Here is a 26,936-nt window from a genome sequence, read left to right on the forward strand (position 1 = left end):
ATATACTGCATGGTTTGGCGGTAGCTGTGTAATAATATGTTACTGATGCTGTGCTTACAAAAGAGGAAGTTTAATCCTTGGGTACTCATCCAGAGGAGAAGATGGACTTGAGACACATCTGAATAGTAGCCTTACAGGTTTCAGATTTTTGAGAAAACAAGGTCTTATTCTCATGCAGGTACATTTTTCCACATAGAGATTACTATTGCTATGATTAATTTGATCAACATTTTCTCCATTCAGCTTCTTATTTTGTTATTTTGAAATGTCCATCTTACTTGTATTCTGATATCTCATTTGCTAAAAGCTGATTTGTTTTTGCAGTGTAGTTTAAAAAATATCAATCAGCTTAGCTGTTTTTGTTTTCAGCCTTGCTGAAAATTCAGATAATGAGTTTTCATCCTTAATATCTGTTCAAGGAAGTACCTTTTGCATATCTTCTGTGGAAGTTTTTCTTTATTGCTCTATTCACCATGTTTTCTTTCTCTTTCTTTTCCTTCCCTCCCTCCCTTCCTCCTTCCTTCCCTCCTTTCCTTCCTTCCTTCTTCTCCTTTTTTTCCCTTATTGGTGTTTTGAGATAGTGCTTGTGGATGAAAACCTACAGGTTTATTTTGTAGACCTGGATGGAGGAAAGCAGTATATTCATACAAAGACTTGCTGAAGAAACATTTATAAGAAATATTTATTTTTAAATATGTTTTAATTCATATTTTATATAGTTGAACAATCTAAGTTGTACATTGCTATAATATTTATGTTGATTCTAAAATAGCTCAAGGCTTCAAGAGTTACTTCACTCTTTAGGTTAGGTGGTGCGTCTCCAAAGCGAGTTACTCGGCTCTAGGTGAGCGACTACCTGTTGGCTGCCGTTGTGCCCAGCTTTTCAGGAGGTGCACCGAGCAGCGTGACCTCTGCCTGGCTGCAGTCCTAGAGTGTAGGAGGGGGTCAGCAGAGGTCAGGGACAGAGGTCCTGAGAGGCTAGGCGGTTAATATAAATCAGCGAAGGGGGCCAGGAGCAAAGGTATCCAATATTGAAAATAAAATCAGTCTTTATTTTTATTGCTTTCTAATAACAAATAACATAATGCAAGCATGTATATTAAATATATTTTACATTTGTTATTAAAACTCTGTGAGTTCAAAAATAGAAGCATTTAAGTATTGATTTGTTGTGTTGTAATTTGTTACTCCTTTGATTTGAAAATTGAGATGTGAAATATGCTCTTCTCTGAGATGCCAGGCCAGGTCTTGCAGCTTGTATTGCAAAGTATAATATGTAAGTGAATTTTGAATCCTTTAACTAGAAGTGACATTTTATATTACTCACTTTCATAATGGAAAACAGATGTTCAAAAACGTAACTGTTTCCAGGTAAGGATAAAATCATATAGATGCAATGGTTTTGTATTTATAAAGACTATTCTCAGAAAATCCTGGTATTCTGACATCATGATTACAGTTGTGTTTTCAGTGCAGTGTCACATCATAGTTCGCTGTCTGCCAGCTTTACAGCTCAGTACTATCACTGTAATTGCAGAGAGACGTGGAAAATGTCTAATTTTATTAAAGCTTGAAAAACAGAGAAGCTTTTTGGACTCTAAGTTAAGCTACACTGTACTTTTGTTATCTTTTTATGGATATTCCAAAGATAGTTCCCCTGCAGTTGAACCAAAGAAACATGTAGTTACGTACTTGCGCCTCCCTTTGGAGAGAAGCATCCAGGTTGTTTATATGGTTGTACAGTGTGGGGACCAAGTCTTAGACTTGCTAGGCTCTCTTCCTCTCACCCCCACTGCCGCCCTCTTCTGTCTGTCTCTCTTCCAACGTTTTTGGTTTACAAAGGTAAAGCATTTATTGCAGCAAGGCCTGTACCTCTTACTTCAACCCTAATACCATTCTGATGAATTAGCTCTTTTTGGTGTGTGGACTTTCCCACTTTTTTAAATGTTCACACAAACCTGTATAAGCACACACACACACACACACACACACACACACAAACACACACGTTGAGCTTTACCCTGTAACTGTATCCTTATTATGTTTTTTAAAAAATGAGATAATAGATTATATCTTACTCTACCTTAATATTTTTATTATGAAACATCTGATAAATACAAATCTGTATAACAGATATGTAAGTTGTGAAGCGTAATAAAACAGACATCCTTGAGCTTGCTATAGAAGCCAAGATATACCATTATCATGACTGTTGAACCTTCTAACGTTGAAAAATCCCATTCTTCTGTCCCCAGCCCCTCTTAGGTAAACATTATCCTGAACTTTTACAATATTATTCCTTAGCTTTTCTTTATGCATTTACTACGTGTATGAATACACACGCACAAATACATACATATATCTATGTACGTGTGTATTCATACATGTAGTAAATGCACATATTTAAATATATATAAATATAGATATACATGTATGGATATATTCTGCAAGCATATTTTTACTTTAGTGTTTTTATTTTGAATTTTATAAAAATAATCAACACGTATACTTTTATCATATAGCAGATTCTGTTCTAAGCAATTTACACATACTAATCATTTAAGTTTCACAACAGCTCTTTGCAGTAAGTACAGTCATTTTTCTCCCTTTTATATGTGGAAAACAGAGGCATTGAGAGAACAAGGTACTTTCCTGAAGTCAGGTGCCTTTGAAGTCTGGCTTCAGGGTTCACAGATAATAATCTAAATGAGGTAGGACTAGGAGTTTCCCTTCTCACCATTTTGTGACTTTTTGTAGTTTGTGTCTTTCAAGGAATTTGTCCAACTTAGATATTTTTCAACTTGTCGAATTAATGTGCATAGTTTGTGATATTTTCTTGTTATCTTTTTGATATATCCAGGATCTCTATGATGTGCTCTCGTTCACTCCTGATATTGGCTGTGTCTTTTCTCTTTCATTTTGGTCTCTCTGGCTACAGGGTTAACAATTTTATCAGTCATTTCAAGGGACCAGCTTTTGAGTTATTTTTCTCTGGTATTTTTCTGTTTTCAGTTTCCTTGATTTCTGACTTTATTATTTCCTTTCTGTTTGCTCTGGGTAAAGTTTGCTAATCTTTTTCTTTTGCTGGCTGTAGAATTCTGGATTGGCAGTTGTTTTCTTTCAGCATTCCAAAGATGGCATTCTGTATTCTTTCTGCTTGCGTAGTTCCTCGGGAGAAGGCTGCTGTAAAATAGTCCTTGTCCCTCTGTAGGCTGTGTGCCGTATTTTTCTGATGGATTTCGAGAGTTTTTCTTTCCCTTTCACTTTGGGATTTGAATACTAAATGCATTTCTTTTTTTTGGTTATTTGTATTATTCTGCTTGGTGTTCTATAAGCTTCTTGGATCTGTAGTTTTGGTTTGTCATTAATTTTTGAAAATTGTCAGCCATTATATCTTCCAGTATTTCTTCTGCTTCATCCTGTCTCTCTGCTCCTTCTGAGATTTCTATCACCCTTATGTAACACTGTTCGAAATTGTTCCATAGCTCTTGGATTCATTCTTCTTGGTGTTGTTTTGCTTTTGTTGTCGTTGTTGCTTTTTCTCTTTGGGTAAATTTCTTTTGATCTATCTTCAAGTCATTGATTCTTTTCTTAGCTGTGTCAAGCCTCTTTATGAGCTCACTGAAGGAAGACTTCATCTGTGTTACTGTGTTCTTTCTTTATAGTTTTTGTTTTTTTGGTTTGGTTTTAGTTCTAACATTTCCATTTGATTATTTCTTATGGTTTCAGACTCTGCTGAAATCACCTATCTGATCTTGCATGCTTTCTACATTTTCCATTAAATTATTTAATACATTATTCATCGTTATTTTAAACTAACTGATACTTCTGACATCTGTGTCATTGCTTGGTATTTTGGAAATCTGCCATTTCTTACCTTTCTGTATGCTTCTTGATTTTTTAAGAACATCTTGAATAAGATAGTAAATATTGAGATAATTATTTTTATATTTGAGATGAACACTTTAAAAAATATTATTAAGCCTTTAATATTGGGAGTTTGTGGTAAACTAGTCAGGAATTGTCTGGCTTTGATATTGGTTATTGCTGTGGTTACTGAAAACTTATTTTTCTCCAGTGTCTCATCTTTGGCTTTGGTTTCTCCTTTTTTGCTTTCTCTAGAGAGAATATTTCTTGCAGCTCTCCTAGCTTGATTTCACTGCATTTTTTCTAGACTCTTATTAGTGATGGGCAGTTGGGAGAGAGGGGCAGTCTCTAGTGTTCTGATTCAGCGTTAGTCTTTGGCAGGTGTGGTGTCACTGGATCTTGTGGGTGTGGCCTTTAGAAGTGTTTTAGCGTGTCTGCTGGTTTTAGTGTTGGCCTAGTACTTCTTGCTGACTTCCTCAAGAATGAGTTTTTTTCTTCCTGTTTCCTTCCGTAGTGGAAACATGTTTCCACAGTGCCCTCAGTGACCATTTTTGTTTCTTCTCCCTTGTAGGTTAAATCATTGCTCCTCACCAGGAGGTAGGGGAAATGGGCAAGGGTGGAGTTTTGGCAGGGCTGCCGGCCCCCTCCTTAGCCAGTACCCTGTGCCGGCCCCTCCTCTAGCCAGTACCCTGTGGGAATCTTGCTCAGGGTTCCCCTGACCTTCCCTTGAACACCCAGAGGTTTTCATGAAGGTAGAGCCTGTAAGAGGGTGCAGCTGCCTTTGCGCTCCCCCTGCCCCCATCCGTGGTCCTCAGGCGTCACGTGCTCACACTGGACAACACTTGGCTTTCAGCAATTCATTGAAAACTTTCAGCCAGATGTTCTTAGACCATTGAAGCAAATGCTTAGGTCTAGGTTCTACCTGCAGGCCCTGTTCATTCCTGGTTTTCAGGGTTACTAGTTGCCCTACCTGCTTCATTTGTTTGATGGGTTCAAGAAAATTTCTTGGTTGACAGTTTGTCTGTCTTTTTCCTCATTGTTGTATGATGTTGTTGCTCTTATAGTCACTCCATATCTGAGTAGAAACCTGTTTTTAAAAATAAGTTGTAATGAAATGGTGCTTAAATTTTGCCATATAATTTTAGAGCTCTAAGGCATGTGCTTCTAGGAATCTAATCCAACTCTGAATTTTTAGATGATCAAGCTGAGTTCTAGAGAAAGAAGTCCTGACTTCAGTTTAATTATTTATTGACTATCTGCTGTTGTATGAGTTCTTATAGTGATATCTTATAGTGATATCCCTTCCATCCTGAAATTCCCATTTAAACTTAGTTTTGTAAAAGTCTGTTTGTTAAGTGGTATTTGTTAAGTGTGTTCTTCTCTTGGCTATGAAATCGTCTGGGTATCTTTTCAAAGTGTGCTACTTTTAAATTTTTTAAAATAAGAAGGTAGCCAGAGAGTGTTTTCTTACAAATTGTATGATACTAGATTTTCTGGCTGTCATAATATTTAACATTGTAGTAGGCATTCAAATATATATTAATACACTTATTAATGCTTCTGGTTTGGGAAATTTTATTTCAAATTTTTGCCGGGGAATGCATAGCTTCATTGCTGACATGATATTCTAAAATTTCTTTACAATTTGTGGGCACCTTTTATCTTATTACTATGATGTATCTGTTTGTGTCTGCTGAAATATATGTATAGCAAACACTTGAAAACCTCTTAATCTGTTTGAAAAAAGAGACAACATGTTATGATAAATATGTACTCTTTCATCAAAAGATATTCATGAAGAAATAGGCAGTACAATAGAAATGTATTCTAAATTTATATCACATTTTTCAGCTTCATCCAGGATATAGAAATGGGAATTCTCAAGGCATAATGCTCTATGTAAATCCCTTGAGGGTGGGTATATCCATCTATTCATTTCTCCTTCAGTATCTGAAACAGGGCTTTGCATGTGCTAGAAACTCAATAAATTGTTAGTGAAAAAATTAATAATGAAAATTTCTTCACTGAGAACATTCATCTTTTGTCTTATTTTGAAGCAATAAATTTCTTCAAAATAAATTTCAACTTGACAGTTATAGGCAATAAATTATTTTCTTAAGATAGAAAAAGATGAGTATTTATTAAGGTATATTTTCAATTCTAATGAATAGTTTATTAAATTATTGAGTGAGTTTTAATATTTAATAATTTTTTCTAATGCAAACCCATGGTTATGAACTTTGAGAGTAACCATTTTTAATTGCTTAATGATTTATAGCTTTTTCAAGTACTTTAACATTCCTTGTATTTGTTATTCAAAAACAATTCTATGAGATATATTATCATATATTATGATTCTTTGTTGTGCAAATGAAGGAGCTAGACTTCAGAAAGACTAAGTGATTACTCCCGGTTACACAGTTTATGAGAAAGAAAGGCACACCTCAAAACCAAGTCCTAACCCTCTAAATCAGGCTTCTTTCCCGTTACACAACATGGCTCTCTCCCAGTGTGGTGCTTAAGGGATGCTGAAGTGACAAGGGACCTTACGTCCAAGTTCTGACTCCCAGCACTGCAGTTCTGATTGTGCGACTTCGGGTGTCAAGTGATCCAGTCTCCTGTTTTCTTTCTTCTGCAACCCTCATGGTTGTAATCCAGATTTTGCCAAGTACCTTGTGTAATGACAACAAATCCCTAGGTGTTCGTGATTACATTGAGTTAGCCTTTGTTCTGGACACACTGTTTTATCCCTTTCATGTACATTTTTTATGCTTAATGAGAGCATAACTCGTCAATAAAGTATTTATATGCATGTATACAAATATAATTGCTTGACAGTATGTATAAATGTATATACTATATCACATGTATAGGAGTACCGATCGTGCCATCTCAGTGCGACAAGCAGGTCGGGAGCACGTCATGTACGTGTGACTGTTAGTCTCTTACCACGTACGCAGCCACACACTTGATGAACTCTGGTTAGTGAAATTCTGACACTAACAAGTTCATCCTGGCACCCACTGTCAAGAACTGCCAGACACAGTGACTATGTCCCCGACTCCTTCAATGATTCTGTAGGTAAATTTGGATGGTTTTTCTCTGTTTAGAAAATATTTTGTTATTTTATCTCAATCTCATGTAATTTAAGCTACTGATCACTGTACCTTATTCCTCTATTAGAAAACAGCACTGCACAAGTGACCTCCACAGGAAGCCTTGTATTCCAGAACTTCGAGGAGAGCATGAGTGGGGTTTACACGTGTTTTCTGGAGTATAAACCTACTGTGGAAGAAGTCGTTAAAAATCTCCAACTGAAATATATTGTATATGGTAAGAAGGGATTTTAGTTGTATTTTAACATTTCTTAATGTTTTCAAATATTTACATATTTTAACAGGTTTTTTTAAAAGGGATTTTGTTATGTTTAGTCTCTCTTAATTAAAGAAAAATTTCTGCCTGCCTATATTTTGTGAAGTGCTTTGTAAGGGGTTAGTGGTAAGGGAAGATCTTTTTTCTTCAGGGGAATGTTGACATGTACAGATCAATTTAAGACAGTGCATAGAAACAGGATGGTATGGAAATCATGTTTTCAGAGAATGAGCATGATATTGTACTCCATACTGCTTTTAAATTCCGAGTATCCTCTTGATGGTGCACTGCCATCCCCGTGAACAGGAGCATGAATTGCCACTGTATTAAAACCCCTTTCCAAAAGCAGCTTGATCTGTTGAGGTCTGAGACTGGAGAGGTGAGTTGGTTGTGGAGTGCCCAGGAGAACAACCTGAGTGAAAGTTCCATCTCACGGCTGGGACCCACGCATGGAGACAAAGTCAGGGTCCTCAAGGATGTCCGTGTCTCACCTCCAGAGCTTCTGAATATGTTACCCTACAGTAGCAGGTTTTGCAGGTGTAATTAAGATCTTGAGAAGGGGAGAGTCTCCTGAATTACTAGCGTGGGCCCAGTGCAGTCACAGGGGTTCTTAAAGAGGAAGGCAGGACAGCCAAAGGCAGAAAAAGGAGATGTGGCAGTGAAAGGAGAGGGTGGGGTAGGGGCCACAAGCCAAGGACGTGGCAGGTCTCTGGAGCCTGGCACTTCCAGAGTCAATGTACCTTGATGCCAGCCTTGCAAGACTCACTTTGGACGTCTGATCTCCACAACTGTGAGATAATACATTTGTCTTATTTTAAGCCACGAGGTTTGTGGCTTAAGAAGTTAATATACCATTGGAAGCAATAGGAAGCTCATGCAGCATTGTTTTCACAGGTGGGATGCAGAACAAATGGCAGAATTATTAATGGTTTCCTGATCATTTTTATACACTAAAAATCGGTGTTCCATATATCCAAAGAAAGACATAATTTTCATGAGAAATTATATTAACTTTGTTAGGCAAATAATTTGTTTAAACTTTGTAATCAGTCACACTTCATTTTTGTTACATAGTTTTTCCTGTAATATATGATATGTGTTATTTCGTATAGTTTATATGGTTTATAACAGATATACTTTGAAGTCTCTCATAAGGGTATATTCACATAAGCTAACAAGTGTAACAGTGCCTAAAATGAATGCTGGTTTATAGTAATGAAAATGATAGCTAATATTTACCAAGCATTTATGCTGTGTTTTTACGTGTAATTATAACAATAACAGCAAAACACATATATTGCTTATTTTTGCAAGGCTTTTTGTTGAAGTGCTTTATTTATATTCAACTTATTTAATCCTCACAACAAACCCGCACAGTAGGTACTGCAATTTTCTGTGTTGTCGAGATGAGGAGACTGCGGCACCGAGTAGGTTAGGTGACCTGCCCAAGGCCACACAGTTAGAATGTGGGACTCAGATTTGAATCTAGGGATTCTCATTCTAGAGTTAGTATTTTTATCTCTCTTGATATCCTGCAGTGCCCCACTGTTATACCAGTGGCAGCAGGATGACACATCATTTAATAAACTGATTTTGGAGACCTGCTATTTTTGTGCTTAAAAAAATCATGTAAGTCATTCTGTTTCACTCTAAGGATCCACTTTAGTCTTTCCAATGGCACATGGTATTCCAGATTTTGCTTGCACATTCCTCAGTTGATGATCGTTTCGTGTGTTTCAGATTTTCCCTGCCTCAAACAGCAGTGCGTGGAACCTTGAAATAAGTCCTTCAGTCTCTTCCTCCCTGAGTCCCTCTGTGCGTGTCTCTGTGTATGAGTCCCTCTCTCATTGATCTGTGTGTAAACGCACACACACACTAGTATTCTTGTATTATAGATGTTAAATTGTTAGTATTTCGCTGAGGTGATTCTATAAGGTAGTAACTTCTACAGGGTTTTCACAGTGTTATTTTGATAATTCTGCTAGTTGCCCTGCAAAGAGTGTACAGTTTGTATCCCCGCCACAGTACACGAGAACCTCATTACCTAAAATGCCCTTAGTATACTGTATCTTGAATTGTTGCCAATGTAATAGGTTAATAATGGTATTTCATGGCTTTAATATTTATTTTTTGGTCATTGATGAGTTTTTTTGAGTTTTGCTATTTGCGTGGGCTGTGAACAAAAGTTTTGCTTTTGTTGCTTTTACTTTTGGTGTTCGATTAAAAAATTTATCTCTAAGACAGTAAGTCAAAGAGCTTACTGCCTGTGTTTTCTGCTAGAAGTTTTATGGTTTCGGGTCTTATATTCAAGTCTTTAATCAATTTTGAGTTGATTTTTGTGCATGGTGTAAGACAGTGGTTACATTCTTTTGCATGTGGCTGGCCAGTTTTCCCAACACCATTTACTGAAGAGACTGTCGATTCCACATTGTATATTTTTGGCTCCTTTGTTGTAAACGAATTGACCATATATGTATGGGTTTATTTCTGGGCTCTCTGTCTGTTACATTGATCTGTGTGTCTGGTTGTATGCCAGTACCACATTGTCCTAATTACTGTAGCTTTGTAATATAGCTTGAAATCAGGGAGCATGATGCCTCCAGCTTTGTTCTTTTTTCTCAAGATTGCTTTGGCTATTTGTGGTCTTTTGTGGTTCCATACGAATTTCTGATAGTTTTATTTCTGTGGAAAATGCCATCGGAATTTTGATAGTGATTGCATTGGAGCTGTAGATGGCTTTGGGTAGTATTTAACATTTTAACAATATTAATTCTTCCAATCCATGAGCACAGAATATCTTTCCATTTATTTGTTTCTTCTTCAGTTTCTTTTCTTAATGTCTTGTAGTTTTCCGTATTTTTACAGAGCCAGAGTTTTCAATTCAATGAAGTCTGATTTATCAGATTTGCTTATTAGTCATGCTTTTGTTGTCAAGTCTAAGAATTCTTTGCCTAGCCATAGGCAAAGATTTTCTCCTCTTTTGTGATAGTTTTGCTTAACATGATGCAGTTTCAGTTAATTTTTGTGTAAGGTGTAAGGTTTAATAATTTTCATTAGGATATCCAATTGCTCCAGCATGATTTCTTGAAGTGTTTTTGTAGCTTTGTCAACAGTAAGTTGAGAATATTTGTGTGGGTCTATTTCTCGGTTTTCTAATTTCTTCCATTGATCTATGGGGTTTGTTCCTCTGCCAGTGCCACTGTGTGGATCACTGTACCTATGTAGAAACCCTCAGTACCAGGTAGAGTGATTCCTTCCACTATTCTTTATCAAAATGTTTTTCTTTTTTAGGGCCCACCCCTTTCTTACATATTTTAGAATAATCCTATACGTATCTACAGTGTATGCTGCTGGAATTTTGATGGGAATTGCATTCAATCTATAGATAAATTTGGATAATGTTTGCCATCTCTCTCTGTCTTTCTTTTTGGCCATGCTGTGAGGCATGTGAGATCTTAGTTCCCTGACCAGGGATCGAACCTGTGCCCCCTGCAGTGGAAGCGCTAACCACTGGACTGCCAGGGAATTCCCTCTTTCATCTCTATATACATGCTTTCTTAAGTGTATACCTAAGTATATTATTTTGGGCTTTTTTTGCACAATTGTAGATGATGTTAGATTTCCAATTTTGGATTCCACATGTTTATCGCTAATATATAGAAAAAACGATTTATAAAAAATAAGAAAAAAAACCACTTTCTTTGCTCATCCATAAGAAGCAACTCCTCATTTATTCAAGTTTTATCATGAGATTGCAGCAATTCAGTCACATATTCAATTTCTACTTATAATTCTGTGAAAATACTGAAATATGATACAAAGACATAAAGTGAGCAAGTGCTGCAGAAAAAAATGGCACTGATAGACTTGCTTAACGCAGGGTTGCCACAAACCTTCAATTTGTAAAAAATGCAATATCTGCTAAGCACAATAATGTGGAGCACAACAAAACGAGACATACTGTAAAAAAAAAAGTGGTTTATTATTTGTGTCTTGATCTAGAATTTTAAAAAAATGTTTGTAGATTCTTTGTGAGACTGTCATGTCATATGCACATAGGGACAGTTTTGTTTCTTTCTTTTCAATCGTATGCCTCTTATTTTTTTTTTTTTTTTAATTGGGGACACTAGGTCTTCTGGTACTGTGTTGAATAAGAATGGTGAGAGCAGATATCCTTGCCTTCTTTGTAATATTAGGGGGAATCATCCAGTCTTTTACTATTAAATGTGGTGTTAGATTGGTTTTTACATAGATGCCTTTTATTAGGTTGAGGAAGTTTCCTTCCATCCCAAGTTTGTTGATTTTTAATTTTTTATTGTGAAAGGATGTTGGATTTTGTCAAGTGTTTCTTCTGCATTAATTGAAATAATCATGTGTTTTTTATTTTCTGTTTTATTGATATGGTATATTGCATTCATTGATTTTCAAGTGTTGAACCAAGCTTGGTTCCTGGGATAAAATCCCACTTGGTCATGATGTATAACTCTTTCAATATACTGATAGATTCATTTTGCTGAAATGTTGTTGAGAATTTTTGCATCTATATTCGTATGAGATATTGGTCTGTAGTTCTGTTTTCTTGTGATATCATTTTTATCAGGTTTTGCTTTCATGATAATACTGAGTATGACTTGGGAATTTTTTTCTTTCTCTTCTGACTTTGGAAGAGTTCATTAAGAATTGTTAATATTTCTTTAAATGTTTGGTAGAATTCATGAGTGAAAACATCTGGGCTTGGTTTTTTCTTCCTGGATAGTTGTTTTTTCTGATTACTAATTTAATCTCTTTGCTTGTTATAGCTCTATTCATATAGTCTATTTTTTCTTGAGTCAGTTTCAGTAGTGTGTGTCTTTTAGCGATTTTTCTATTTCATCTAAGTTATCTAATTTATTGGCATACAGGTTTTTATAGTATCCCTTTGTAATTCTTTTTATTTCTGTAAGGTCAGTAATACTGCCTCCTTTTTTATTGATGATTTTGTTAATTTGAGTCCTCTCTTTTTTTCTTGGTTACTCTAGCTAAAGATTTATAAATTTTGTTGATATCTTCAAATAACTATGTTTTTGTTTCATTGATTCTGTTGTTTTTCTATTTTCTATATCATTTATCTCTGCTCTAATTTTTATTATTTCTTTCCCTCTTCTTGATTTAAGGTTAGTTTTCTCTTTCTTTCCTAGTGTCATAAGGTAAAAGTTTCAATTATTGATTAGAGATCACATTATATTTTATATATATATATAATTTTGTATATATAATTTCCCACAATGTACTGCTTTAGCTGCATTCCATAGGTTATTTTTTTTTAATTTATATCAAGTTTTTTTTTCTAACTTCTCTTTTGATTTCTTCTTTGACACATTGGTTACTTAGAATTATGTTGTTTAATTTCCACACATTTGTGAGCTTTTCAAATTTTTTCTGTTACTCTAATTTTATTACATTGTGGTCAGAGAAAATACTTTGTATTATTTCAGTCCTTTAAAATTTATTGTGATTTGTGGCTTAAAATAGTCTCCATCCTTGAGAATGTGCCAGAGCACTTGAGAAGAATGTATATTCTGCTGCTGCCAGGTGGAGAGGTCTGTAGATGTCTTTTAGGTATATTTGGTTTCGGCATTATTCACGTCTTCTGTTTCCTTGTTGATCTTCTGCCTAGTTGTTTCATTCATTATTGGAAGTCTCCAAGCAATATTTTGAATTGTTTTTATCATTACTTAATGATATAATCATTATCATATAATCAAAATGATTATTTCTTTTATCATTTCTGTCAGTTTTTACTTCATTTTGGTGCTTTGTTCTTAGGTGTGTGCATGTTTATAATTGTTCTCTCTTCCTGATAGGTTGTCTTTTTTTATTATAAAAAAATGTTATCCTTTAGCTATAGTAGCATTTTTTGTTTGTTTTAAAGTTTACTTTGCCTGATAATTGAATAGCCATTCCTATTGTCTTGTGATTGCTGTATACAGGATGTATTATTTTGCACCCCATCACTTTCAGTCTATTTGTATCTTTGCATGTAAAGTGTGTCTCATGTAGACACTAAATAGTTTATTGCTTTTTAAAATCCAGTTTCATAGTCTCTGCGTTTTGATTAGATAATTTAATCCATTCATATTTAATGTTATTATTTGTATAAGTGGATATACTCTATCATTTTATTTTATATTTCCCTGTCTTGTGTGTTCCTCTATTTCTCATTGTCTTGTGAATTAAGTGAATATTTTCTAATGTAGCATTTAAATTACTTTAATGATTTTTTACTATATATTTTTGAGTCATTTCCTTATTGATTGCTCTAGAAGTTACCACATATATCTTAACCTATCAGAATCGGCTTGACATCTTTACAAACTTAATTCTAGTGAGATATAGAAACCTTAGTCTTATGTAGATCTATTCCTTTTCCATGCTTTTTGTGGTATTAATATACATATTACACCTGTAAATGTTACAAAACTAACAATACATTTTTATAATTATTATTTTGTGTAACTTTATGTATTTCAGAGAAGGTGAAATTAGGAGAGCAAGTGTATATTTATAGATTTTGTTACATTAGCCTTCTTGTTTATCATTTTTTATTTTCTTTAATTGTTTGCATTTTTTCAAGTTTCCATCTGTAGTCATTTCCTTAGTCTAGTACAGCTTTGCTCCCACCCACCTCCATTGTGCTCCTATTGGAAAATATATATTTATGTTTGGTCCCAGTGATACATCATATACAAATTCTTTTATACAATTGCTTTTTAAATCAGTAAAGAGGAAAGAAAGTAGAAGAAATATGCACTTATTCTGTCTATATAATTACATAATTTACTGGAGTGCTTTGTTTTTTTGTGTGGATTCAGATTATTGACTGAGGTCATGTTCTTTCAGTCTTGTTAGAAAACAAAATTCAAGAAAATTTGAAGATCTAATTAGCTTTAGTAGGCAATTCATGAATCGGGGAGCATCCCATCTAGCAACTAGAAGGTGGCTCTCAGGGGTTGTATGAAATGGGAGTTTTTGTAGGCAGGAGGATGGAGCAAGGGAGCTATTAGCAAAAGAAAAGAAAGGATTATTTTTAGAAGAGGCCCTCTTTTTTTTGAGGGTGTGGGGAAGGGAGTGGCAGAGGTTTTGGTTTTATCATGCACGTTGCTTCTTCTTCCTCTGGGGACTGGAGGAGGCCTGTGTGATAGATTACCTTACTGTTAGACTAGAAAATTCCAGACTGGTTGATTAGGATTACATTTCTGAGAGAGGTTGAAACTGCCATTAGATTAAATATTAAGTGTAGTTTTGGTATCTTGAGGTTTATCACATGTGATGTAATTTTGGGCCTGTGGTTTTCTTTTTAACAGTCTGAAAAACTTTTAGCTGATTCGTTATTCTGTCAGATCAGATCTACTGTTGAGCTTCTTATTGTGTTTTTCCTTTCAGTGTTTTTGCTTTTTACCTACAGAATTTCCACGTGATTCTTTTTTTTTATAATTTTTTATAGATAGTTTCTATTTGATGTGACATTATTAAAATACCTCCCTTCATTAATCATGATTTTCTTTTGTTATTTTAACACATTTATAATGAATGCTTTGAAGTCTTTAGTTTTTAATATTTATCTTTAAAAGTGACCACATCTGGTCACTCTTAAACAGGCAATTTCTGCTTCCTAGTTTTTTCCAGTGTATGGGTTATACTTTCCTGTTTCGTTGCATGTCTCATAAATTTGTTTGGAAACTGGACTTTTTAGATAATGTATTCTAGCAACTCTGGGTAGTGGTCCACTTCCTTCCCCCCCCCTCCAGATTTGTCATAATTTTATAAACAAATTTTATTTGTTTAGCAACTGGCTAGATTATTTCAGTGAGGTTCACTCCCCCTACCACCATAGTGTGAGGCCTCCAAAGTCTGTCCTAGGAAGGTGCACCTTGGGTGTACCCATAGAGGTTTCATGTATCTGTTGTTTTCAACAATGCCCTGAGGCATAAATTCCTCTAAAACTGATCCAGTTCAGTTTGGGTTCCCCAGGTCTGCTTGAGATTTGTTCTGACCTCAGGATTGCTCCTTCCAGCTGACTCCTCCTGTGTTGCTCTCTGACAACTAGGCTGCCTACAGTTTCGCCTTCTCCCAGTTGTCTTTCCCCATATTGCCAGTGTTTTTGGAAGCGCCCTGAGGTTTGAGCTTCCCCCAGTTTATCACAAGGACGTCAGTTCCTTTGAGAAGAGATTCTGAGCTCTCGGTTCTACAGCCTGCTGCTCATCCCCGGTGGATTCTCTGAGCCACTGCACTGGGGCTGGGGCTGGGGACAGTGGTGTGCTTCTCTGTGGGTGACACACTGCTTTAGGAACTTGGCACCTGTTGCAGGGGGTAGCAGCAGCAGCCCCGGGTCTCCACAGCATGTTTCTCCTGGTGTGGACACTTCACATGATGAGCTGGACAAGGCTGATGGGCTCCCATTGTTTTCAGAATTGCTGCAGCCAGGTTAGAGCCTCCATCTCACAAAGTGGGGATGGTGGAAGGAGGGAGCCTTCGCCTCTCAGCTGTGCTCACCCACAACTTCCCTTTAGCACCAGGTAGCTCTGGTCTGCATGAGAAGGGCTGACCTCCTGTCCCTTCTTGGGGAGAGGGGGCCTTGTGCCCTTGTCTGCCCCAGTCTGGAGTGGAGTTTCCATCTAGCTTGGATTTTGTTGACTCCTTCATGATCTCTAAAAACCTTTCCCCTTAACTATCTATTTCTGGAATACCAATTAAACACATTTGGTAGGGCTCCTTAATTTATTATCCATATCTTTTCACTTGTCTTTCATATATACACATCTTTAAATGTGTTTTAGGTACCATTGTCCAATTTATCAAACCTCTCTTCAGCGGTGTGAAGTCTGCAAGTTTAGATAGTCTATTCACTTTCTGTTTTAACTTTGGTGCCGTTTTTCTATTTCAATGACTATACTTCCATCCCCAGTATTTCCAATTGGATCTTTTTCTTTAAAATCTCCACTTGTTCTTTAGTCATATGTACTGGTTTTTGTTTTATAATTTCCTATTCTTAATTTATTACTTTCTTTAATATTTTGGGATATATATTTCTTTTATTTTTAAATTTTCATAATATGTATGAAAACTTGTTCATACACATATCCCTCACAAAAATAGGTGTTATTGCTCTTTTATTTGTATAGGGGTATAAAACGTTATGCCACTGTTGTGACTGCATTTTCCTTAGTACTGGTATCTCTGAGCATCTTTTTCTGTACTTATTATTCCTTTTGAGATTTTCTATTCATATTTTTTGCCTGTTTTACTAAGTTATTGTGTTCTTGCCAATTTCTAGTAAGTTCAAATACTCTAACCCTGAGTATAGATCAGTAGTTTTCAAAGAGTAATCTATGGACTCCTTGGAGTCCCTGAGTCCCTTTCAAGGGGTCAGTAAGGTGAAAACTGTTTTTGTAATTATACAATGATATTATTTACTGTTTTAACGGTGTTGAGATTTACAGTTGCAGTGGGTAAACTACTGTGGAACAGTCATCCACAATTAGCTGAGAAAGCTGTTAAAATGTTTCTTTCTAACCAACTACATATCTCTATGAGGCAATAAACCAACACATCATATGTCATTGAATGAACAAGCAAGTATAAGAATCCAGCTGACTTCTATTAAGCAGACCTTAAAGAGCTTTTCAAAATATAAAACAGTAATACTGTTCTCACTGATTCTTTTTTTTTTTTTAACCTCTTTATTGAAGTATAATTGCCTTACAATAGTGTGTTAGCTTCTGCTTTATAACAAAGTGAATCAGTTATACATATACCATATCTTCCCATTTCTCTTCCCTCTTGCATCTCCCTCCCTCCCACCCTCCCCATCCCACCCCTCTAGGTGGTCACAAAGCACCGAGCTGATCTCCCTGTGCTATGCGGCTGCTTCCCACTAGTTATCTATTTTACATTTGGTAGTGTATATATGTCCATGACACTCTCTTACCCTGTCACGTCTCACCCCACCCCCTCCCCATATCCTCAAGTCCATTCTCTAGTAGGTCTGTGTCTTTATTCCCGTCTTGCCACTAGGTTCTTCATGGCCTTTTTTTTTTTTTCCCTTAGATTCCGTATATATGTGTTAGCATACTGTATTTGTTTTTCTCTTTCTGACTTACTTCACTCTGTATGACAGACTCTAACTCCATCCACCTCACTACAAATAACTCAATTTCGTTTCTTTTTATGGCTGAGTAATATTCCATTGTATATATGTGCCACATCTTCTTTATCCATTCATCTGTCGATGGACACTTAGGTTGCTTCCATGTCCTGGCTATTGTAAATAGAGCTGCAATGAACATTTTGGTACATGACTCTTTTTGACCTATGGTTTTCTCAGGGTATATGCCCAGTAGTGGGATTGCTGGGTCGTATGGTAGTTCTATTTGTAGTTTTTTAAGGAACCTCCATACTGTTCTCCATAGTGGCTGTATCAATTTACATTCCCACCAACAGTGCAAGAGTGTTCCCTTTCCTCCACACCCTCTCCAGCATTTATTGTTTCTAGATTTTTTGATGATGGCCGTTCTGACAGGTGTGAGATGATATCTCACTGTAGTTTTGATTTGCATTTCTCTAATGATTAATGATGTTGAGCATCCTTTCATGTGTCTGTAGGCCATCTGTATATCTTCTTTGGAGAAATGTCTATTTAGATCTTCTGCCCATTTTTGGATTGGGTTGTTCGTTTTTTTGTTATTGAGCTGCATGAGCTGCTTGTAAATCTTTTGAGATTAATCCTTTGTCAGTTGCTTCATTTGCAAATACTTTCTCCCATTCTGAGGGTTGTCTTTTGGTCTTATTTATGGTTTCCTTTGCTGTGCAAAAGCTTTTAAGTTTCATTAGGTCCCATTTGTTTATTTGTGTTCTTATTTCCATTTCTCTGGGAGCTGGGTCAAAAAGAATCTTGCTGTGATGTATGTCATAGAGTGTTCTGCCTATGTTTTCCTCTAAGAGTTTGATAGTGTCTGCCCTTACACTTAGGTCTTTAATCCATTTTGAGTTTATTTTTGTGCATGGTGTCAGGGAGTGTTCTAATTTCATACTTTTACATGTTCCTGTCCAATTTTCCCAGCACCACTTATTGAAGAGGCTGTCTTTTCTCCACTGTATATGCTTGCCTCCTTTATCAAAGATAAGTTGACCATATGTGTGTGGGTTTATCTCTGGGCTTTCTATCCTGTTCCATTGATCTATATTTCTGTTTTTGTGCCAGTACCAAACTGTCTTGATTACTGAAGCTTTGTAATATAGTCTGAAGTCAGGGAGCCTGATTCCCCCAGCTCCATTTTTCGTTCTCAAGATGGCTTTGGCTATTCGGGGTCTTTTGTGTTTCCATACAAATTGTGAAATTTTTTGTTCTGGTTCTGTGAAAAATGCCAGTGGTAGTTTGATAGGGATTGCGTTGAATCTGTAGATTGCTTTGGGTAGTAGAGTCATTTTCACAATGTTGATTCTTCCAATCCAGGAACATGGTATATCTCTCCATCTATTTGTATCGTCTTTAATTTCTTTCATCAGTGTCTTATAATTTTCTGCATACAGGTCTTTTGTCTCCTTAGGTAGGTTTATTCCTAGATATTTTATTCTTTTTGTTGCAATGGTAAATGGGAGTGTTTTCTTAATTTCACTTTCAGATTTTTCGTCATTAGTGTATAGAAATGCAAGAGATTTCTGTGCATTAATTTTGTATCCTGCTACTTTACCAAATTCATTGATTAGCTCTAGGAGTTTTCTGGTAGCATCTTTAGGATTCTCTATGTATAGTATCATGTCATCTGCAAATAGTGACAGCTTTACTTCTTCTTTTCCGATTTGGATTCCTTTTATTTCTTTGTCTTCTCTGATTGCTGTGGCTAACACTTCCAAAACTATGTTGAATAATAGTGGTGAGAGTGGGCAACCTTGTCTTGTTCCTGATCTTAGTGGAAATGGTTTCAGTTTTTCACCATTGAGGACAATGTTGGCTGTGGGTTTGTCATATATGGCCTTTATTATGTTGAGGAAAGTTCCCTCTATGCCTACTTTCTGCAGGGCTTTTATCATAAATGGGTGTTGAATTTTGTCGAAAGCTTTCTCTGCATCTATTGAGATGATCATATGGTTTTTCTCCTTCAATTTGTTAATATGGTGTATCACATTGATTGATTTGCATATATTGAAGAATTCTTGCATTCCTGGGATGAACCCCACTTGATCATGGTGTATGATCCTTTTAATGTGCTGTTGGATTCTGTTTGCTAGTATTTTGTTGAGGATTTTTGCATCTATGTTCATCAGTGATATTGGCCTGTAGTTTTCTTTCTTTGTGACATCTTTGTCTGGTTTTGGTATCAGGGTGATGGTGGCCTCGTAGAATGAGTTTGGGAGTGTTCCTCCCTCTGCAATATTTTGGAAGAGTTTGAGAAGGATAGGTGTTAGCTCTTCTCTAAATGTTTGATAGAATTCACCTGTGAAGCCATCTGGTCCTGGGCTTTTGTTTGTTGGAAGGTTTTTAATCACAGTTTCAATTTCAGTGCTTGTGATTGGCCTGTTCATATTTTCTATTTCTTCCTGGTTCAGTCTCGGCAGTTTGTGCATTTCTAAGAATCTGTCCATTTCTTCCAGGTTGTCCATTTTATTGGCATATAGTTGCTTGTAGTAATCTCTCATGATCTTTTGTATTTCTGCAGTGTCAGTGGTTACTTCTCCTTTTTCATTTCTAATTCTATTGATCTGAGTCTTCTCCCTTTTTCTCTTGATGAGTCTGGCTAATGGTTTATCAATTTTGTTTGTCTTCTCAAAGAACCAGCTTTTAGTTTCATTGATTTTTGCTATTGTTTCCTTCATTTCTTTTTCATTTATTTCTGACCTGATCTTTATAATTTCTTTCCTTCTGCTGGCTTTGGGGTTTTTTTGTTCTTCTTTCTCTAATTGCTTTAGGTGCAAGGTTAGGTTGTTTATTCGAGATGTTTCCTGTTTCTTGAGGTAGGCTTGTATTGCTATAAACTTCCCTCTTAGCACTGCTTTTGCTGCGTCCCATAGGTTTTGGGTCGTCGTGTCTCCATTGTCATTTGTTTCTAGATATTTTTTGATTTCCCCTTTGATTTCTTCAGTAATCACTTCGTTATTAAGTAATGTATTGTGTAGCCTCCATGTGTTTGTATTTTTTACAGATCTTTTCCTATAATTGATATCTACTCTCATAGCGTTGTGGTCGGAAAAGATACTTGATACGATTTCAATTTTCTTAAATTTACCAAGGCTTGATTTGTGGCCCAAGATATGATCTATCCTGGAGAATGTTCCATGAGCACTTGAGAAAAATGTGTATTCTGTTGTTTTTGGGTGGAATGTCCTATAAATATCAATTAAGTCCATATTGTTTAATGTATCATTTAAAGCTTGTGTTTCCTTATTTATTTTCATTTTGGATGATCTGTCCATTGGTGAAAGTGGGGTGTTAAAGTCCCCTACTATGATTGTGTTGCTGTCAATTTCCCCTTTTATGGCTGTTAGTATTTGCCTTATGTATTGAGGTGCTCCTATGTTGGGTGCATAAATATTTACAATTGTTATACCTTCCTCTTGGATCGATCCCTTGATCATTATATAGTGTCCTTCTTTGTCTCTTGTAATAGTCTTTATTTTAAAGTCTATTTTTTCTGATATGAGAATTGCTACTCCAGCTTTCTTTTGATTTCCATTTGCATGGAATATCTTTTTCCATCCCCTCACTTTCAGTCTGTATGTGTCTCTAGGTCTGAAGTGGGTCTCTTGTAGACAGCATATATATGGGTCTTGTTTTTGTATCCATTCAGCCAGCCTGTGTCTTTTGGTGGGAGCATTTAATCCATTTACATTCAAGGTAATTATCGATATGTATGTTCCTATTCCCATTTTCTTAAATGTATTGGGTTTGTTATTGTAGGTGTTTTCCTTCTCTTGTGTTTCTTGCCTAGAGAATTTCCTTTAGCATTTGTTGTAAAGCTGGTTTGGTGGTGCTGAACTCTCTCAGCTTTTGCTTGTCTGTAAAGGTTTTAATTTCTCCATCGAATCTGAATGAGATCCTTGCTGGGTAGAGTAATCTTGGTTGTAGGTTTTTCTCCTTCATCACTTTAAGTATATCCTGCCACTCCCTTCTGGCTTGCAGAGTTTCTGCTGATAGATCAGATGTTAACCTTATGGGGATTCCCTTGTGTGTTATTTGTTTTTTTTTCCCTTGCTGCCTTTAATATGTTTTCCTTATATTTAATTTTTGACAGTTTGATTAATATGTGTCTTGGCATGTTCCTCCTTGGGTTTATCCTGTATGGGACTCTCTGTGCTTCCAGGACTTGATTAACTATTTCCTTTCCCATATTAGGGAAGTTTTCAACTATAATCTTTTCAAAAATTTTCTCAGTCCCTTTCTTTTTCTCTTCTTCTTCTGGTACCCCTATAATTCGAATGTTGGCGCGTTTAAATGTCCCAGAGGTCCCTGAGACTGTCCTCAGTTCTTTTCATTCTTTTTTCTTTATCCTGCTCTGTAGTAGTTATTTCCACCATTTTATCCTCCAGGTCACTTATCCTTTCTTCTGCCTCAGTTATTCTACTATTGATCCCATCTAGAGTATTTTTAATTTCATTTATTGTGTTTTTCATCATTGCTTGGTTCCTCTTTAGTTCTTCTACATCCTTGTTAAATGTTTCTTGCATTTTGTCTATTCTATTTCCAAGATTTTGGATCATCCTTACTATCATTATTCTGAATTCTTTTTCAGGTAGACTACCTATTTCCTCTTCCTTTGTTAAGTCCAGTGTGTTCTGAGCCTCCTCCTTCATCTGCTGTGTGTTTTTCTGTCGTCTCATTTTGCCTATCTTACTGTGTTTGGGGTCTCCTTTTCACAGGCTGCAGGTTCGTAGTTCCCGTTGTTTTTGGTATCTGTCCCCAGTGGCTAAGGTTGGTTCAGTGGGTTGTGTAGGCTTCCTGGTGGAGGGAAGTAGTGCCTGAGTTCTGGTGGATGAGGCTGGATCTTGTCTTTCTGGTGGGCACTTCCACGTCTGGTGGTGTATTTTGGGGTGTCTGTGGCCTTATTATGATTTTAGGCAGCCTCTCTGCTAATGGATGGGGTTGTGTTCCTGTCTAGCTAGTTGTTTGGCATAGGGTGTCCAGCACTGTAGCTTGCTGGTCGTTGAGTGAAGCTGGGTCTTGATGTTGAGATGGAGCTCTCTGGGAGATTTTTGCCGTTTGGTATTACGTGGAGCTGGGAGGTCTCTTGTGGACCAGTGTTCTGAAGTTGGCTCTCCCACCTCAGAGGCACGGCCCTGATGCCTGGCTGGAGCACCAAGAGCCTTTCGTCCACACGGCTCAGAGTAAAAGGGAGAAAAAATAGAAAGAAAGAAAGAAAGAGGCTATAATATAGTGAAGTAAAATAAAGCTATTGTAAAGCAAAGCTATACAGACAAAATCTCACCCAGAAACATATACATATACACTCACAAAAAAAGGAAAAGGGGAAAAATCAATATCTCCTGCTCCCAAAGTCCACCTCCTGAATTTGGGATGATTTGTTGTCTATTCAGGTATTCCACAGATGCAGGTACATCAAGTTGTTTGTGGAGTTTAATCCGCTGCTTCTGAGGCTGCTCTTCCCTGTTCGCACAGCTCCTGGGGTTCAGCTTTGGATTTGGACCCGCCTCTGCGTGTAGGTCGCCTGAGGGCGTCTGTTCCCCGCCCAGACAGGACGGGGTTAAAGGAGCAGCTGCTTCGGGGGCTCTGGCTCACCCAGGCTGCGGGGAGGGAGGGGTACGGAGGAGGCGGGGCGAGCCTGCGGCGGCCGAGGCCGGCGTGACGTTGCACCAGCCCGAGGCGCGCAGTGCGTTCTCCCGGGGATGTTGTCCCTGGATCCCGGGACCCTGGCAGTGGCGGGCTGCACAGGCCACCGGGAGGGGCGGTGTGGAGAGTGACCTGTGCTCACACACAGGCTTTTCGGAGGCGGCAGCAGCAGCCCCAGCGTCTCACTCCCGTCTCTGGGGTCCGCGCTGATCGCCGCGGCTCGCGCCCTTCTCTGGAGTTCGTTTAGGTGGCGCTCTGAATCCCCTCTCCTTGCGCGCAGCGAAACAAAGAGGCAAGAAAAAGTCTCTTGCCTCTTCGGCAGCTGCAGACCTTTTCCCGGACTCCCTCCCAGCCAGCTGTGGTGCGCCAACCCCTTCAGGCTGTGTTCACGCCGCCAACCCCAGTCCTCTCCCTGCGATCCGACCGCAGCCGAGGCTCAGCTCCCAGCCCCGCCCGCCCCGCCGGGGGAGCAGACAAGCCTCTCGGGCTGGTGAGCGCTGCTCGGCGCCGTGCCTCTGTGCGGGAGTCTCTCCGTTTTTCCCCCTGCGCCCCTGTGGCTGTGGGATCCGCGCTGATAGCCACGGCTCGCGCCCTTCTCTGGAGTTCGTTTAGACGGCGCTCTGAACCCCCTCTCCTTGCCCGCCGCGAAACAAAGAGGCAAGAAAAAGTCTCTTGCCTCTTCGGCAGCTGCAGACTTTTTCCTGGACTCCCTCCGGGCTAGCTGTGGTGCGCTAACCCCTTCAGGCTGTGTTCACGCCGACAACCCCAGTCCTCTCCCTGCGATCCGACTGAAGCCGAGCCTCAGCTCCCAGCCCCGCCCGCCCCGGCGGGTGAGCAGACAAGCCTCTCGGGCTGGTGAGTGCTGGTCGGCACTGCTCCTCCGTGCGGGAACCTCTCCGCTTTGCCCTCCACACCTCTGTGGCTGCGCTCTCCTCCGTGGCTCCAAAGCTTCCCCCCTCTGCCACCAGCAGTCTCTGCCCGTGAAGGGGCTTCCTAGTGCGTGGAAACCTTTCCTCCTTCACAGCTCCCTCCCACTGGTGCAGGTGCCGTCCCTATTCTTTTGTCTCTGTTATTTCTTTTTTTTTTTTGCCCTACCCAAGTACGGGGGGAGTTTCTTGCCTTTTTGGAGGTCGGACGTTTTCTGCCAGCGTTCAGTGGGTGTTCTGTAGGAGCAGTTCCACGTGTAGATGTATTTCTACTGTATCTGTGGGAAGGAAGGTGATCTCCACGTCTTACTCTTCCGCCATCTTCTCAACCCCCCCCCCCTCACTGATTCTTTTTGAAAAGTGTTATTGTACCTAAAAGTGTTTTTTTTTTATGTTACTGCCTGATGAGTTTCTATCATTTTAAAATGAATTAATAAACATTTAAAAAGTTTTTCAGTTTGAATTTTTTGTATCATAAATATTGGTAGATATATCCTACATAAAAGTTCTTTGGTGGTCCTTAGTGATTTTTAAGAATGTAAAGAGATCCGGAGACCAAAACTTTTGAGAACAGCTCTTGTAGATGTTTATGCCATTTTTTTTTATCATTCTCATTTTTCTAGAGCCGTATATGTCTTTTTTCTTTTAAAGCTTCTGATTTTCATATGAGGATTTTATTTTTTAAACTGTTGCAGGGATTCCCTGCCAGGACTTGGGAGACTCAGGAGAGTTGTACTCAAGGCTAAGGTGAGGGACACACAGTAGGAATGGCAGGGGGAAAGTCATGGGCAGAGCCAGGTGAGATACACGTACGGGACTGCTGTGCTGTCCTTCCTGTGTGAGGTCGCCCTGAGCCCCCTCCTTTCCTTAGCGGTGAAAATCCAGTAACCGCTGTGCCGGCTCAGCACCCAGGCGCTGACTGGGAGCTAGTCGTGAAGGCTCCCTCTGCCTGACAACGACAGAAGTCCCGAACTCCCAGAGGTGCAGGGTTCAGTTCCTCAGGTGGGGAAACAGTTTTATCATACGGGGAGCAGTGCCTGTCCGTGTGGGGAAATACTTACCATCCAGGGGCCAATCCTGTAGGCAGCGTCAGCCTGCTGTGTTCTCTTTTGTACAACTTGTTAATAACTCTTCTACAAGCGGATCCTGAGTCGCTGTGTGTGTAAATGTGTACTTCTCCCAGAGATAAGAAGCTGTCTTCAGAAGAGGATACTTTTGATACAGTTTTTGAGGGCATTTTGAAGATATTGTGGCTTATATTCAGATTTCTTTCTATCAACAGTAACAGCATGATACATGCCGGATTTCTGGAAGGAAAAAGGAGTTCTTTTTTAGCCCATGAACCAGACGAGTGCTTGCTCTGTCTGCAGTCCTTGCTGTGAGCCTTGCTGCAGCTTCCAGGTCCATCTGATAAGGTTCACTCTTCTACGTGGTGCTTGTGTGTATCACATCACACGGCTTTGATGTGATCAATCATGAGATAATCAATATAAATCAGTCATTTATCAGTAAATGCATGATATTGATAGGTTTTTAAGATTTATGTCTCAATGTGACATTGTTTTTCAGTGTTCTTATTCAGTTTCATGGACCTTTTTGGTGTGGTGACACAAATCTTTCTTCAGCTTACAGAGTGTTTTCCCTGTTTGTCCCCTGATTAACTTCTCCTTTGTCTGCTCTGTTCTCTCCTGGAACTCCTTCACTTTGACATAGGATATCTGGGATCTCTCTTCCTTTTCTCTTCCTTTGCTCTTGTCATTTTGTTTCTAATTTTGACCTATGCTATGTGAGAATTTCATTATTTCATCTCCAAACATATATTTTTAACCTTGTTTTCATTTATTACTTCAATTAATTTTTAAATTTCAGTATTTGTATTTAAAATTTTTTTCCAGGATGCTTTTCATATTTACCATCACTTCTCTTCTACAATAGCTTTATAATAGTTTTATGGATATATTTTCTATCTTTACTAGTTAGAATTTTAAAAACTTATTTCTAAATGCTTCCTACATTAATTTTCTTTTATGTTATTTTCCCTTGCTTTTTCATTTTCATGCTTTTCTTTAGTGCTTTTGGATTTCCCCGGATTTAGTTAGGAGAATCTGCGGTTTTCATTCATGTTTGTAAATGAATTAGAAGCTGTCAGGTCTCAACCTTGAATACAAAGGCTTATAGTAGCTTGGTCTGTGCACTCAATTTTGGCTTAAATGAGCAGGTAGGAGAGTGAACAGTGGTGGCTGTCACTTTAGTGTGAGTGGAGAGTGTCTCCTCAGCAGGCCCCTTGATTAACAAAGGTAGCAACAGAGCTCCCTGTCTCAGAAGGTAAACTTTTCTGATTTCTAGTACCATGGATTTATCATTTTTATATTTCTTGTTTCATTTCAGGGAGATTTTAAAATGGATAGAAAAAAAAACCCTAATCTCACTTTCAGGTGTTATAATTGAACTCAATAAAGCTTATAGATAAGTTAGAAACATACTTTTTTTTTTGCCTATTGTTGGCAATTATATGACTCTCTTTTCTTCTAAGATGAATATTTAAACTTAGGGAAGTCTCATACCTGAGTTTGAGGCAGCGTGACATGGTGGTTAAGGGCACAGGCTCTGGGCTAGGCTCCTCAGCTAGAGTCTCAGTTTTGATAGCACAGGCATTAGGCATGTGACATAGTATCCTTCAATACATGCTGGATGTGAAGATTATACCAATCTTCAATAATCTTAGGAGATTTAAATGAGTTTCTATTTGTAAAGTGCCTATAACAGCATTTGTCACTTAGTAGCTGCTAGATAAGTGCTTGTTAAATTAAAATGATGTATATATGGCTGTATATAAAAACATACACAGTTCACCTTTGAACAACATGGGTTTGAACTGTGTGGGTCCATTATACATGGATGTTTTCAGTAGCAAATACTGCAGTACCGCACGATCCACCTCCACACATGCA

General features: G+C 38.0%; 1 protein-coding gene across 1 annotated transcript in view; it reads left to right on the forward strand.

The window, feature by feature from the left end:
• Positions 1 to 26,936, forward strand: part of ZPBP (zona pellucida binding protein) — a 102,511-nt gene that overhangs the window by 12,184 nt on the left and 63,391 nt on the right. Inside the window, exon 4 of the mRNA XM_057550515.1 lies at positions 7,051 to 7,200. Coding sequence (XP_057406498.1) covers positions 7,051 to 7,200 — 150 coding nt within the window. The remainder of the gene's footprint in view (positions 1 to 7,050; positions 7,201 to 26,936) is intronic.

Source organism: Balaenoptera acutorostrata, chromosome 7 (genome assembly GCF_949987535.1).
Source record: "Balaenoptera acutorostrata chromosome 7, mBalAcu1.1, whole genome shotgun sequence".
NCBI classification, from domain to species: domain Eukaryota; kingdom Metazoa; phylum Chordata; class Mammalia; order Artiodactyla; family Balaenopteridae; genus Balaenoptera; species Balaenoptera acutorostrata.